Genomic DNA, 17003 nt, shown 5'->3' on the forward strand with positions numbered 1-17003 from the left:
GTAATCTTTCCTCCCCCTCAAAATCTCACGCATCATTTGTTACTGTAGGGAGAACTTGTATCATAGTTAATGTTTTTGAAGTAGTAGTTACTTCCTTCCATGTAACTTATGAGATAGACTAAGGATTACCAGTTCCAGCGAAACTAAGCTTCACTTGTCACATTTGCAGTAGAAAAATATATAAAAGGGCATGATTGTTATTTTGAGGAAAGAAATAGAGGAGAAATATAAAACCCACCAAAGCATATATTAAGCAGCCAGTGTTTTTACTTATTCTATGTGGACTTTACTTTTCTAATTTATAATATGCTCTTGTAGAATTTGTTAGATAATTTTAAATGATGAGTTGTCATATTAACTTGGAATATACTTGAGAGTTGAGAGATGTACAAAGGAAATGGATATAATCTTAACTTTCTTTATGCATTCATTCTGCTGAAGTTATCAAAAGTAAATAATTTAATTAAAAAGTTTACCAAAAAGAAAAATATCACGAACAAGTAGAGTTAAATATCAATCAAAAAGAAGAGTTAGAAGTGAAAAACAATAGTTACCAACTTATCTGCCTTGGATGTGTCATACTGGTTTCATTGGTTTTAACCATTTGATATAGGTACCTGTGGTCTCCCTTATTGTTTTATTTTTGTGTTGCAAATGTTAGGAGTTCCTAAATAGTTTATTCAGTAAATTCCTAAATTGTTGAATCTGGCTTATTAGTAAATTTCTTTCTCAAATTACTGGTATTATGATGAATTTTGCAGTATAGAAACTAACTTTAATATGTTCAATCTAGATTGGGTTTTTTTTGATATTGTGTTAGTAGTGGTGTATTTAACTGCATCGTGTGTGTTTAATTTTACAGTTACTTTGAAGGCTCTGGTTTCTACTTGTACAACGCCGATTCAAACCTACCCGTCTCTCACATCATGTCCAACTCAGGTTACTAGCCCTTTCTTCTTGCTCATAGTTTGTTGTTTTCTGCTTATAGTTTATTGTTTATGGTTCTATTTAATTTCAATTTAGTGTCTCTCAACCAGTTTTTTGGTTTGTGGACTTATATTACCTTGAAATAAGGTAATGTCTTCTTTAAGAAATTGGGGGTAGGCTGAAATAAGGTACTGTCTTCTTTTAGAGACTCAAACAATCGAGACAACTGTAACTTCCTATCTTTAGCTAACTACCAACTTAACCAATATGAAAGCTATAGGATCTCATTAAGTATTGCTTAAGTGTTGCTTATTCACAGTAGTATATTTTTGTACTATAGTTGCATAACATTCTATTTCAAGACTTGAGTGGTTTGACAAGATTTATTTCTATTATTCACACTTTATAGGATCTCATTAGGTATTCTGATCAAGACATAATGATGATAGCTATTTCTTATCTTGACAGAATTCCTTAGTACCTGATAGAGAAACCACGAAGCAAAAGCATTTGTTTAGCTTAATTAAGACATGGATAAAACATGGATGAATTCAAACTGATTGTCGAAAGAGTACGAGAAAGGGGTATGGGAATTCGTTAAGTTTGCGGTTGCGCACTCCGAAGACCCGATTCGAATGCCGTGTCCTTGCTTGGGTTGCTGTTATGGGGGTAAGGTTGACGGGAATAAGTTGGCATCGCATTTACTACGGTTTGAAATTGATAGAAGTTATACATGTTGGACAATGCATGGTGAGAAAAGTAACGGGAATGTTGAGTCGAGGTGTAATACGAAGTATGCTTCAAACGACGATTGCACAGACACATATGATTATGATCGAGTCGAAGAGATTACAGAAGCGCTTGAAGAAGATCTTGAGGATTGTCCCAAAATGTTCGAGAGGTTGGTAAGCGATGCAGAGAAACCGTTGTATGAGGGTTGTACAAAATTTACAAGATTGTCTGCGGTGTTAAAGTTGTACAACTTAAAGGTGGACAATGGATGGTCGGATAAAAGTTTCACAGAGTTATTAGCCCTTATGAAATATATGCTACCAGATGATAATGTTCTTCCCAATCGAACGTATGAGGCCAAAAAGATGTTGTCCTCTATTGGCATGAGCTATGATAAGATACATGCATGTCCAAACGATTGCGTTTTGTTTCGAAACGAGTATGCAGCGTTGAATGAGTGTCCTAAATGCGGTGCCCCTCGATATAAGAAAAGGTTGTCTCCGGCAAAAGTCTTATGGTATTTTCCTATAATTCCGAGATTTAGACGCATGTATCATAGTGAAACCGATTCAAGACACTTGACTTGGCATGCAGATGAAAGAATTATTGATGGAAAGTTGCGACATCCGGCAGACTCACCACAATGGATGAAAGTTGATACTGATTATCCTGAATTTGGAAAAGAAGCAAGAAACCTTCGCTTGTCATTGTCTACTGATGGAATGAACCCGCATGGTATTCAAAGTATCTCGCATAGCACATGGCCTGTGATTCTTATGATTTATAACCTACCTCCGTGGCTATGTATGTAGCGTAAGTACATGATGTTATCTATGCTAATTTCTGGGCCTAAACAACCAGGGAATGACATAGACGTATACTTGGCACCCTTAATCGAAGATTTAAAGTTTTTGTGGGAGAACGGTGTAGAGGTTTACGATGGGTATAGGAAAGAAAGTTTCAACTTGAGGGCGATGTTGTTTGGAACAATTAATGATTTTCCAGCATACGGAAATCTATCCGGGTACAGCAATAAAGGTCAAAAGGCGTGTCCTGTTTGTGAAGATGAAACCGATACGACACGATTGGAGCTTTGTCAGAAGAATGTCTTTCTCGGCCATCGTAGATTCTTAAATTCTAATCATCACTACCGTGGGTGGAGAAAAGCATTCAATGGAAAGGCCGAACATCGTACAACCCCGCCTTTTTTGTTAGGTGATCAAATTTTTGAAAAGGTGAAAGATGTGAGCACTCAGTTTGGCAAGCCTTTTGCACATTTACTTGTCAAAGGTGGGTGGAAGAAGAAGTCAATTTTTTTTTGAACTTCCATATTGGAAGTCGTTGTACATAAGACATTTCCTGGATGTTATGCATATTAAAAAAATGTATTTGACAGCGTCATAGGTACGTTACTCAATATACAAGGAAAGTCTAAGGATGGCCTTAACATAAGGAAGGACATGGTAAACATGGGAATGAGAACTGAATTGGGACCCGTGACGAAAGGAAGACGAACATATCTGCCACCTGCTGTTTACACTCTATCTAGAAAGGAGAAGAAAACATTGTGTAAGTTCCTTAGTGAAGTTAAAGTTCCAGACGGCTACTCTTAAGATATTAGAAGACTTGTGTCCATGAAAGACCTCAAGTTAAAGAGTTTGAAGACGCATGATTGCCATGTTATAATGGAACATTTTTTACCAATAGGTATGCGTTATATTCTGCCAGAAAAAGTAAGAAGCGCAATAACTAAGCTGTGTTTCTTCTTCAGGTCAATTTGCAGTAAGGTGGTCGATCTCGCGATCTTACCAACATTGCAAAAAGAGATAGTTGTTACTTTATGTGATCTTGAAATGTATTTTCCTCCCTCGTTTTTTGACATAATGGTTCATCTAGTCGTTCATCTTGTGAAAGAGACTAAATTGTGCGGACCAGCTTATATGAGATGGATGTACCCTGCTGAACGTTATATGAAAATATTAAAAGGGTACGTGAAAAACAGAAGTCGACCAGAGGGTTGTATTGCCGAACGATACGTTGTTGAAGAAGCGGTTGAGTTTTGTACTGAATATTTGTCAAATGTTCAATCAATTGGACTCCCCAAATCTCATATTGTCGAAAAAAAAGAAGGAAAAAGGCTAATTGGAAATAAAGTTGTGACAGTATCAATGGTCGAACGGGATCAAGCGCACTTGTATGTTCTGCACAATGAGATTGAGGTTGAGCCGTATGTTGAAATGCACAAGGTTGTTCTCCGAGATTTAAATCCGAATAGAAATGAGAACTGGATAGTACGAGAGCACAATCGAAGTTTCATACCGTGGTTTAGGGAACATATTTATTAAAAGTATCGTTCAGATCCTGCTTCAGTAACAGAAAGGTTGAGATGTTTAGCCTATGGTCCAAGTATAATTGTGTTTTCTTATAGCGCATACGCAATTAATGGATACACATTTTATACCAAAGAACAGGATGATAAAAGTACTATGCAAAATAGTGGTGTTACCTTGGTAGCTGAAGCAATGCACATATCAAGTGCGAATGACTTAAATCCGAAATTTGCAAATTTGTCATATTTTGGGGTTATCGAGCGCATTTTGGTGTTTGATTACGCAAAGTTTCAAATTCCTGTATTTGGTTGCAAGTGGGTTGAAAATAATAGTGGCATACGAATGGATAAGTCAGGATTTTTGCAAGTGGATCTCAACAGGGTGGGGTACAAAGATGAGCCTTTCATTCTAGCCTCTCAAGCTAAACAAGTGTTCTATGTCAATGATCCGACAAGTACGAAATGGTCTATAGTGCTTTATCAAACAAAATAGTTGATGAAAACATTGGAGATCAAGGTGATATTGGTGTTGGCATTGAATCTTGTACAAGAAACGATCAAGATGAGAACGAATCTTGTACTATAAATGATCATAATGAGGGTATTTGGATCAATCCAACCGTCTGCGTTGTTAAGAGACGCGTAGCACACAATCCTACCAAGAAAAGAAAGAGACGTTAGTGAAAAAGGTAATAGTATACATATTCCGACTAATGTGCGTTATTCAATTTGTACCGATTGTTATATATTCAATTTGTATAGTTTTTTCAATTTGTATTCCGATTGTTACAATACTTATTCAATTTTGGTGCATATTTTCGTTTTGTACATAACTTTTGAACCATGTATCCGTTTGTCGACTTCTTTACATGTAACTATACTATCTTGACAATTCCGGAGCTGCTCATTCACTTATCTTTACATTTCGGGACTGTTTTTTTATCGGTTTTGGTTCTGCCCGTGATCAAAAGTCGGGCTTAGGGTCTGAATTTCGGAAAACCGACTTCATTTTTGAGTCCGTGAGGACGTTTTACCATAGCCATGTAAATTTCGTTCAATTCCGACAACTTTCTTTTTTTGACGCTTATTCTGATTTCACCGATTTCGATTCCGATTTACTTGTACATGCATGGTTTGACTTCCATTTGACTTGTATAGATTGTTAGCTTATTAATAGTGTACTAATGTGCTTTAGTTTGTTTGATACAGGTTCAATGGCTAGTAATCAAGAAAACCCACAAGAGAACCCACAAGATAAGCCACAAGAAAACTCACAAGATATAGATGCTCCGGATACATCATCAAAAGAAATTGCACGAGGTGTGTCCCTTATGAAGGGAATCATTCGACATAGAGACCAAGGATTGATATATAATTTGGAATGAAATTCTGATAACCAACCAATTGGTCCTAATTCTGCAAAATTGACAAGCTATATTGGTACACTTGTTCGTTTGCATATTCCAGTCTCCGTAGCTAAATGGAATCTGAAAAGCAAAGAGTTGGACGAGAAAAAAGACATGATTTGGGACGAGCTTAAGGTATCATATATGGTTGTTGTTATTATCTTGACGATAATTTGATTAAATTACTTATACTAACACACTCTATGCGTATGTTTGTTTGCAGAGGTCTTTTACCATACCAGATGAGCGTAAACGCTTCATTCTTAGTTTGGCCGAAAAAAGATATAGAGGGTGGAAAGCTTATCTAACAAACAGCTATCTTAAGGATAAAGAAGGAAACTTTCTTGAAGAGGCCCCGGGACGTCCAAAAAAGTATGAGATGTTCATTAATGATAATGATTGGGCTAAGTTTGTAGAGCAAAGAGATGTATCTTTTCGGAAAAGGAGTGCCACAAATAGTGCGAGAGCATCAAAAGCCGCGTATCCATACAAAAAAAGGCGTTTGGGATATGCACGCTTAGAGGAAAAAATTGTAAGTAAATAGAAATGCGTTTTAATTAATTGTCTAAATGTGTTTTATTTGACGATTTTATTTGTGTCAATGCATAGTTAGAGGAGACGAAAAGTGAGGAAACCTCACTTCCAGTACATGTGTTGTGGAAGGAAGCTCGTGTGGGCAAGAATCAAGTTGTCGATCCCGATGTTCAAAGAGTTTATGCTGAATATGTAAGTATAACACTGTGTCTTTAATTAAATCAAATGTTTTTTAATATATAAATGATTTTTTATCTCAACTAATAATTATTGAAATGTAAATGAATTACAGGAGACCTTGTCGCAATCGGTATCCACCGGTGAGGACCAGGATGATAGGAGCGTACTTAGTAGAGCACTAGATGCTCCTGAGTATCCCGGTCGGGTGAGGGGTAAAGGTCATGGTGTAACTCCAACCTCTTTTTACAAGCATCCTAGGAGAAGATCAAATCCTACCAATGAAGAAGTGTTGCAAAAATTGCAGGAATTGCAAGCACAAGTCTCTGAATTGCAAAGAGATTAAGATATGTATATGAGAGAAAAGTGCAACACTTCATCGGTGAAAGAAACTAGTGATAAGGCTAGTATCAACTGTCAAAGGAAATTTCCCGAGGTAATTATAAATTTTTTTCCTTACAAATTGTTCTATTTTATTAATGATAATGACTTTATATTTACTATTGGTTTAGGGCATTTCATCTTGCCAACTATACTTATCGTCACCGAATTATCGCCTAGTTGGCAAGGGAAAATTGCACAACACTTTGGGAGATTTACTTCACCATAGACCGCTCCCGGATGGACACCTGAAAGTATCGGTGGATGTTGTATTAGATCATGATGCGATGCTACCGGTACCTGACATGGTCTCAGAGACGACATTGCTGCGAGATGCAATAGGATCATTTGTTGCATGGCCCTCAGAGCTCATTACCATTAGTGATGAGGTATATTGAAAACGATTATGAATCATTTAGTTTTGGAATGTCAATTCTGCACCGTTTATTAATTATTTTTTACATTTTAATTTTAGACTGCTCATACAAAACCCGCAATTAAGGGTAAAGGGATTTTACAGGAGGAGGAGTCTGTTGCATCACTAAAAGAGGTACATTTAAAGTGTTAATATATAATCTGAATCTAAAACTGCATGATTTTATATTTTACCTAACTTATATGATTTTTAGGCATCTGCTCGGGGGTCACAACAAGTGACGCAGCCAGTTCGTAGCGTACCACCCACTGGTCCTCCGAAGCCAGCGGCAAAAAAAGGCAGTGCTTTTGTGCCTCGATACCGGACGACGCTCGGAACAATTGTTGATATGTCCGATTTGAAGGATGGTGCTTTACGTGAAATCAATATGGATGAAGGTGTCTTCGGTATTGAATTCATGTCAAATATTGGAATTGATGACTTGGAAGAGATTTTTACGCATGAACAACTAGGCGTCGGTAATATGCACTCATACATCCGGTAATATTCACTCATCCGATATATTATTTAATTAGTCCCACAATTTATTTACACATTTCAATGAAAATAATCTAATGTTTATTATGTTTTTATTTAAGGTTGTTGTATGACAGAGTGTTGCGCGGGACTCCATTGTCAAACAGATTCCGTTTCGTGTCTTCCGCCCATTGCAGCGGAATGGCAATTGCTTCGGAACCGGAATCAGTTAGACAGCGCTTAGTCGATAGATTCATGTCCACCGGCAATACAGAAAGTATGCATCTTTGGGCGTATAATACCCGACCAGTAGGGTTAGTTTCTCATTCTTGGTTCATCTAATCTCTGTTTCTTTTGTGTATAGCAAAATTTTCATATAACCTATTGTTTTAATTTATAGAGCACACTGGTTGTTGCTTGCTATCAACCCTATAAGAGAAGTGGTGTATTATCTGAATTCGGTAAATGGTGACTGGACCAATTATCCGGCTATGAAGGAAATCATTGATTTGTAAGTGGGATCGTTCTAAATATTCGTGTATATTTATATATTTAATTATTTGTGAGATTGATCTAAACATATGCTTTTATATATTTGTTAGATCAATACAAGTGTTCCGAAGTCAACGAGACGCATAGGTATCCCGGACTAAATCAAACAACATTACTTGGATCAAAGTGCAGGTACATTATTTTTCACAATTTTGCTTATAAAATTAATGCTACTTGATAAAACAAGACAACTATAAAATCTTATTTGTTTTTCTATGTAGTGTCCGCAACAGCGAAACAGTTCAGATTGCGGATACTATGTTTTGAGGTTTATGAAAGAAATCCTTCAGGCGAATCAATTAGAGACTCCGCTCACGGTATGAATTTATAACTTAAGATAATTTCATATAATTTATTACATTTAACTAAATCATTCATATTATGTTTTTGTTTTGTAGTACTTTGACGAATTCCGTGCTGCTTCGTACCCGAGACTTAAGTTGGAAGAAATCAAAGAGGATTTGTGTCAATTTTATATTCAACAACTTTTCATGTAGGATTTGTGTCGATTTGAAGTATAATATTGTTGATGTTACTGATTTAGTTTGTAATGATGTATATATATAATTTTGGATATTATAATGGTATTATATTAGTATATATATTGTCCTACCTATGGTTGAAAATATATCGTCGAAAATATATTACAGGTCGAAAATATTACAGGTTGAAAACATATTACAGGTCGAAAATATTACAGGTCGACTGGGAGGCTTAAATTACAGGCTGCACATTAAAATACCTCATTTAGCAACGACGGCGCTTTTAAAAAGCGCTCTTAAAGGTCCACCTACGAAAGCGCTTTTTAGTAAAAGCGCTGCCAAAGATTAAAAAAAAAGCATAAAAAAAAAAACGCAACCTACGAAAGCGCTTTTCCAAAAGCGCTCTTATAGGGGGGCTATCAGAGCGCTTTTTCTAGAAAAAGCGCTCTCATAGGGGGGATACCAGAGCGCTTTTCTGGAAAAAGCGCTCTTATAGGGTGAGCTACCAGAGCGCTTTTTCCAGAAAAGCGCTCTTATAGGGGGGTCTACCAGAGCGCTTTTTCCAGAAAAGCGCTCTTATAGGGGGGGTCTACCAGAGCGCTTTCAGAAGCGCTTTTGTTACCTACGCCAACGCTGGCTTTCACAGCGCTTTTAAGCGCTTTTAAAGCCCAAAATAAGCGCTTTCGTAGGCCTTCCGTGTTGTAGTGTACCTCTGAGCAATTGCATCCAATTAATTTTCTGGGTTCAGTTGATGTGCTGCGTTCAAGTTCATCATCCCATATGAATAGCTTGCAACCTAATCCCAAATTTGAACATTTTTCAGAATCTTCTTTTAGGGTTTTCGGTTGAATTTGAGATGAACATCCTCATTGATTTATTGCAACCACAAATTGGGATTTGAGTCTCAGTGTAATTACCTATGCTCGATGTTGCCATTCAAAATTTGAGAAGATGAGGAAATCTCTAAAAAGATAGGAAGAAGATAGAAGGAAGATGAGAAAATGAGCCCTTTTTGATTTCTTCCTCCTTATAATGGCCACATCACTAGGTTTCCACGTATTAAGCTAAAAAATAAATATAAATCATGTCCACATCAGTAACGTTAGCCCAGTCAACTTTTTTTAACAGAATTCTAACCCCAGGGACTAACACCAACATGAAAATGAGATATAATGATTCAGACCCAAAAAAAAAGATACAGGGACTAAATTCAAAAACTCGCTAACTTACAGGGACCAAGGGACTATTTAAGCCATATAATGGAGAGTTTATAACAACTTGCTATTTGTTAGACGTGTAGTGCGGGGAGCCGTTGAATGTATCTGAGACATAGATCGTCTATGTTCTCCGGTAGGGTAATTCTCATGCGTTACGAGTTGCAACTCCTTCCTAGTAATCGGTCAAGGACCATTATAGTCGGTCCAGAACAATTTCCCTCTAAGCCCTTGTTTTTGCATGATAGCGTAAGGGTTCGACTATCGACGCTCATTTAGCTGCTCTTAAAAGTCAAGAGAAGACGTTACGATTTCTTAAGAATCCGCATATTTAATGTGACTCATGCTTCTAATGTCTTTTTAGAGGTATCCTCATAATGACCCTTGGGAACTAGAACATTTGAGTGTTGGGTGTAAGTGACTTGAAGCGTTGATAATGTCTATTATGCCATCACATGATTTGTGAAGAGTCGGTTTCTCATTCTTTTTGGAGTGTCTTTCTTGTTTCTTTACTATCTCTTTTCCTTGGGTATTTTCATTTTCTGTGCTTGGAGAAAATTACATATATCATGTGTCAAAATTCAAAGGAAGATGTTCGTGCTTCATGGACAAACTGTGTTTACTCTTCAACTATTTATGTCTTTGCCTCAAAGGGTAATCTTGATGGGGGCCTTTCTTGATGTCGGTCCATCTTTGAATTGGGGTGTCTTGACCCTTGGTGAAAATGAAAGAATATACAATGAGTATGGTGTTCGCGTCATTCCTTTCTATGAGTGCATTTTCTCGATCCTAGATCTTCGACTACCCTTTAATGGCTTTGAAGTGGAAGTTGTAACACCCCCAATTCCACACTAAACAAATAAGGCATACATTTGCATAAATCAGAGTAAAGAAGCATGCATCTCACGAGGGTGTTACACATATTTCAAAATAAAACAAACACTTTATCTTTAAACATGCAATGGTCATGTCCAAATAACACGGGATATAAAACAACATGCAAAATCACAACGAAATAATCATCTCATCAAATATATGGTAAAATCGGATGATTCCCATACATCATCCACCATGTCTCTACATCTCGGCTCAAGGCCACTTATCAACAAAATGACATAATCAAATATGGAATAGGGGTGTAATCGGATCAGCTTGGACCGGTTTTTGGTCAAAAAAAGGTCCGAACCAATGATATTATCATTGGTTTGGTTTGGTTCGGTTTTCAACATTTTTCAAAAATGGAACCGAACCAAACTAACCGGTTTGGTTCGGATTGGTTTGGTTTGGTTGATCGGTTTACAATGTTTATTTTTTAAAACATTATATTCATCAATATATTCTCCATTATCGGATTTTTTGGTGTATTTTATGCTATTATTTTTTAAAATAATACATTTCATGTTATTTATTTCATGCTATATTTTTTTAAACAAATTACAAGTTGTGCTAATTCCATACGAAATAGTGACATGATTTTCATTGCATCATGAAATAAGTTCACTATCAAATATAAAAGTTAACACTTAGCATAAGAATGTTGGAAAGGGATTTCAAAGCTTAACATATAGAATATGACAAAACACGCATCCATTAACATGTTTCACACCTCAAACACGCAACAAAACTATTTTGTAACAAGACTTGAATGAATTTTGTTGAAGAAGAAGAAAAAGGTACAAAAATATATGAAAATTAACAAAGAGAACTTGAACACGAAGAAGACAACCATAACATATTAGAATGACGGTAGTGAAAGGAACAATGGTTGTGGGCAACAAGAGCAGCAGTTCTGTGAAAGCATATTTTTTGTTGTTAGAACAAGAAATGTTCTGATCAATATTCTTAGTTTTGATGATAACATTATATATGAATTTTGGTTTTAGCCTCTAATAAAGTTTTTTTAAACGCCCCCTTATGTTATGTAGACTCCCTTATACAACCCCCAATTGTCTGGTGGAATGGAATATTTTCCTACATTTTAACGCATGGCATTTTGTTTTATATGTATTATACACATGTTAATTTGGTTTATTATTTGAATTAGCTTAGATGGCATAATACAATATATACTTCTCAAATACCCCCTTCAAAAATTAGGGTTCATGTTAAGTTCCAAAAATCTACGAAGACGAAGACGTGCAGCAATCGAGACTATGAAGATGAAGACACACTGAATATTACGGTCATAATCGAGGAAGAAGACCAATACGATTCTTAGTAGCGACTAATGTCTCAGGTAACTTGATTTATGAACTTCAACAATGGTAATCGTAAATATTTGTGTTTCTGGGTTTTATGTTGAGTGAAATATTGCATGTTTGATATGTGGGTATGATTTATTCCCATGTTTCGTAACATTTTAGTGTTACATTTCACCATGGGGGTGAATTCGTTAGGGTAAATCAGGATGGCATTATTTATAGAGGGAGGTTGATACGACTGTAAATGGGATTCATGTTGCAAATTGGACAATGGATAGCATTGGTAAGGTGGTGAGTAGGTTGGGGTATAAGGATGGTAGTTTTAGGTTATGGACAAAAGTCTTAGAAATTGAAGAAGGATATATGTTTCTAAAAAGGGATGATGATGCTTCCGATTATGCTTCTTACTTTAGTGCAATGAATGTTATTGGAGATTTATTTGTGGAACATTTGCTGGGAAGCATGGACCCTGATGATAGGGAACCTAACTGTGTTAATGAGGAAAAGGAATTGGATGGTTTAGAAGAGGAGGTTGTTGAAGGTTTAGAAGAGGAGATTGTTGAAGGATTAGACGACAGTGAAGATGATAGAGCTACTGCTCTTGTTAATGGATTTTAAGGAATAGATGTAACATTGCCTATCAATGAAGATGCAAGTCTTAGTGGGCTTTTGTGTAAGCCCAATAAAAGTATGGATGAAGATGGTTACTACAGTGATGAATTGAATAGTTCTGACCCAGATGATTCTTGTGATGATGAAAGGCCTAAGTATGAGAGGTTTAGGAAAGAGCATCTCAATAAGGACTTTAAATTCAAGTAGGGCATGTAATTTAATTCTCTTAAAGATTTTAGGTAAGCAATCCGTGAGTGGTCGGTACTAAATGGGAGAGAAATAAATTTTGTGAAAAATGAGGCCCATAGGGTAAGGATAGTGTGTAAGGCTAAATATGGGTTTTTAGTCTTATGTTCTAAGGTGGGACAGTAACAAACCTTTGCTATAAAAACACTTGTAGACACCCACACATGTGATAGGGTTTTGAACAAGAAGTCTGCAAGATCAAAGTGGGAGGCCAAGCATGTGGTAAAGAGGATGCAAACATCTGATATACACTACAATGCCTACTAAAGCAAATTCAAAAATGCCTACTCTGATGCAGATTGAGACTGATATGCCAACTGGTGGTGGGCAGACTGAACTGAGACTGCAGAGCCCTCAATACCAACTATTATAAGTCAAACATGATCTTGTATGGTTGACTCAAGCAAAAAGCAATCAAGAAAGAAGGAAGGAAAAAAAAACAGTCATGGGGAGAAGGCAAAGTGAGAGGGTAAAATTGAATTGGTTCAAAAAACCAATTACAGGTCAGGAAAGTTCTAGTGACCAGCCAACTACCATACCATAAATAGAAGAGAAACCATGTTCAAAAGATGTCAAGCTTGGAGTTTCAACAAGGTCTTTGAAGAAATGGAAGACCAAGAAAATGAGAGATTAACTTTCATGTTATGTTTTGTTGTAATAAACCTATGTATCGTACTTTGTACATCTGTAATGTTCCTATGTTCCTTTTGTAATATGTTCATTTTGTAGTATGTTCATATTGTAACAAAATTATGCACCAAGTGGACTTGTATCAGACATATGCACCAAGTGTGCTTCTAATATCATTATGCACCAATGTTTCCTTTTTTAATCTAAATTGCATTTCACTTTCATTTTGTACTTCTACTTTCAAGGTTATATTGAAATGGTACATAATATTACAACTGGAATGACATTTCATTCATAACATAACTTAACATTTCATTAAGAACAAACCAATTACAAACATCTCATTCAGAACTTAACATTTCATTCATAACAAACCGATTACAAACATCAATTACATCCATGACAGACCAATTACATTTCTCATGGATCACATAACAACTACACTAACTTAACCACAATTGCAAACACAATCCATGATAGACCAAGGACAAACATCAACCAAATTTTTTTTCTCTTTTCCATTACAATCTTTCTCTTGAGTTTTTAAAATTTGTTAAGCCTTCCTACTCTGCAATAAATCTCATCAACAATCTCTTTCGCGAATTCTTTCAAATAAGCCTTGTTCATTTCACACTGGGGACATCGGGACAGATTATTTCCGTTCACTTCAAGCTCTCTGACGAAATCGTCTCACAAGAACAGATCACAACCATTATGCAATTTAAATGTTCTATGATTAACACATGAAATCGAAAAATGTAAGTTCACAATGATTACATGATTATAAATGATTAACTCACCATGGTATTCATACATTTCCAAAATTTTCTACCTGGGTTTTCAACTGACTTGGAGACCCACATTTTCATGGTTGAGTTGCACCCGCATATTGACAGACTCTTTCCAACATCAATCGTTGAGGAAGACTTGCTTCCACCCATCTCAAATGACGGTGGACGACGACGAGGATGAAGGGGATGGCGGACAAAGATGAAGGGGATGACGGACGAAGATGAAAGGGATGATGGCAATAGATGAAGGGGATAAGAATGAAGGCAGGGAGAATGGGGGAATAAAAACCCTGGATTTGAAGAATTATTTGAACTAATGTCATGATGTCATGAAATGGGGAATACAAATAAAACAAATTGCCACAAGTGAAAATGTAGACAAATATTCCATTCCACCTAACAATTGGGGGGTTATATGAGGGAATCTACATAACTTATAACATAAGGGGCGTTAAAAAAAAACTTTACCAGAAACTAAACTCACTAACATTATAGAGAGTTTATAAGCCATTATTGCATTAAGTTAACTCATAAGTACAAACTCTAGAAGAATCTCTTATTTATTGATGCATCCCACTGCCACAACACATGCACTCTGCACTCAATTCTTGTCCTTGATGCTAAACTTCTCTTTAATATTACCTGTCAGAAACTTACCTATCCATGAAAAAATATCTTGTAGTATAAACACATTTCACAAACCAACCAAAAATTATATAGCAAGCAATATACATAACTTACTCACACATCAACATAAACTTATAGATAAAATTAAATACATTCATTCAGTTTTTCTTACCACACTTCTGGCAAATAAATTCAACACAATAAGCTAGATGGAGAGTTTGGAACCAACTTTAAGTTTTAAGCAATAATATTACAAACCAATTAACAAGTACTAGCTAGCTGATTACAAACTAATCTTGGTTCCATCAATTAATATACTAATCAAGCGAGGCGCAAATCGTCTTTAAATCCGCCTTCTCCTCCATGGTGGTGAGGAATATTCATATGAGAATGGTGTTGACAGAATGCATACAAGGTGGAAGCACCATTGGCCAATGCAACTGCTGATTCCTCATCTCCTTCATCATGGAAAAGAAACTGTGGATGGATCACACACTTTTCCTTCTTGGTGTTATTCCATTCACAAAAAAGTGAAACAAAAAATCATTAGAAATCAGCACTAATAATCAACTTTTTTAGCTTATGAGAAAAAGTTCTTACTAGTTCAAGAAGTAGGTTTCCATTCATCTGCTCCAAACTTCTAACCTGCATATTAGTTAATTTGTTTCATCAAATTCACAAAAACAAACACAACAAGAATCATAGATTTGGAAAAGCTAAACTGAAATATTGCTAACCTTTTTCCTACATGTATCAGTCCTAGTTTTGATCACATGAAACTGTGAAACAGTAAGCAAATTAAATTCACATCAAATTTCATAGCTAAGTATTGTTATAAAGTGTTATGAAGCTTCAAAATTTCAAGATCCATAAGATTAAGCATTATTATTATACCTTCCTCTCGCGAATTTTGGCAATGGAAGAAACCATATCTTCTTCAAGACTTCTCAGTTGCTGGAAACTCAGATCATCCAATTCCAAACCACCTTCACCTATTCTATGCCTTTTCAAAGATTTTTCATAAATCAAAAGTAGCAAAAAAATTAATCAATAGCATATATAGTTGCATCAACCATTAATTTACCTGATCTGTCTTCTAAGTTTATTGTTAATATCCTTCAGTTTCTTCAAGTTCTCAAGCATTTTCTGCAACCACAAACCACACAAATTCTCACAATAATGAAAACTTCAAAAAACAAACCACAAAGCACAAAATCTTTACCTCATAGTGAGAACGCCACAGATCAATATCCCCCAAAGTCTTCTGATACTGATCAATGATCTTCTTTGTACTGAGACCAGGGGTGATGTATTCATGCATCTTGTTGTTTTTGGAGAACATGATGAGTGAGACCTTAGCATCACAAAGAACACTGAGTTCATGAGCTTTCTTGAATATACCATTCCTTCTCTTTGAGTATGTCACTTGCCTGTTTGTTGGATTCTCAATCAACTTTATCTCTATCTTCCCACGACCCATTTTCAATGAGTACTTGCTATGTTTCTTCTCTTCTCTTCACTACTTTTCTCTTTCCCTTTTTCAAAGAGAGAGACTATAGAACTAGATTTCAATGAAAGTAAAGATTATTATTATTATGATCTGAGTCTATAGTTATCAGTAGTAGTACTATATCACTGAGTGGTGTGACTCGTAAACATTATTATAAAAAAGAAGGGTTTCTTAAAATGGAAATGTGGTGTATGCTGAGAAAGGAAAAGTAGGGCTGGAATGTAACTGCAAATAGATTCTAAATTGGTGTGAAAGTGAAAGTAGTGTGTGATTTGAAGCAAACTCCAACACTGTTATTATTGGACAGCTGCCACAATCTAATTACTTTCTATCTACCTCTATTTATTAGGCCAAGTACACTGTACAATAAATAACCTTCATCATCATATATATATATATATATATATATATATATATATATATATATATATATATATATATATATATATATATATATATATATATATATATATATATATATATATATATATATATATATATATATATATATTTTGTTTACATGTTAACTAAATGTTGTTTTGATTAGTCTTCATGTGTTAGGTTGCTTGCACTTGCACCCTTGGAGGATACACATAGTTATGATTATTTATGGAACCTAAATCAAGGTTTAGATGGTGCATGCTTATGTTTAGATGATTATGTTGGTTAAAGGGATAATCTTGGTTTACTTGAATTGATTGTGTACTTGAGGTTGAGGGCTATTGGTTTTGTTTGTTTGTCGTTACTCATTTACTCAAAG

The 17003-nt window shown here is 35.6% G+C and overlaps 1 protein-coding gene across 2 annotated transcripts; it reads right to left on the minus strand.

Annotated features, from left to right (window-relative positions):
* Nucleotides 1-14835: 14835 nt before the first annotated feature.
* On the minus strand, nt 14836-16472 carry LOC131652051 (agamous-like MADS-box protein TM6). 2 transcript variants are annotated; one of them, XM_058921826.1, is made up of 6 exons: nt 15956-16472; nt 15818-15879; nt 15628-15736; nt 15471-15512; nt 15334-15378; nt 14836-15237 (listed from the first exon to the last, which is right to left on the minus strand). In XM_058921826.1, the coding sequence occupies exons 1-6, from the start codon at nt 16211-16213 to the stop codon at nt 15055-15057; spliced, it is 699 nt and encodes a 232-aa protein (XP_058777809.1). In that variant the 5' UTR covers nt 16214-16472; the 3' UTR covers nt 14836-15054. The 2 variants fall into 2 exon arrangements, with proteins under 2 accessions (XP_058777809.1, XP_058777810.1); XM_058921827.1 differs by having other exon boundaries at nt 14836-15234; nt 15956-16468.
* Between the last annotated feature and the right edge of the window lie 531 nt (nt 16473-17003).

This window comes from Vicia villosa, linkage group LG2 (genome assembly GCF_029867415.1).
Source record: "Vicia villosa cultivar HV-30 ecotype Madison, WI linkage group LG2, Vvil1.0, whole genome shotgun sequence".
In the NCBI taxonomy this organism is placed as follows: domain Eukaryota; kingdom Viridiplantae; phylum Streptophyta; class Magnoliopsida; order Fabales; family Fabaceae; genus Vicia; species Vicia villosa.

Bases quoted from the DNA above. Each gene is read 5' to 3' on its own strand.
- LOC131652051 (XM_058921826.1), bottom strand. From the start codon at position 16,213: ATGGGTCGTGGGAAGATAGAGATAAAGTTGATTGAGAATCCAACAAAC. The intron at 15,880-15,955 runs GTAAAGATTTTG...TTGTGGTTGCAG, and splicing joins TGTGGCGTTCTCACTATGAG to AAAATGCTTGAGAACTTGAA. The intron at 15,513-15,627 runs GTATAATAATAA...ACTGTTTCACAG, and splicing joins CCAAAATTCGCGAGAGGAAG to TTTCATGTGATCAAAACTAG.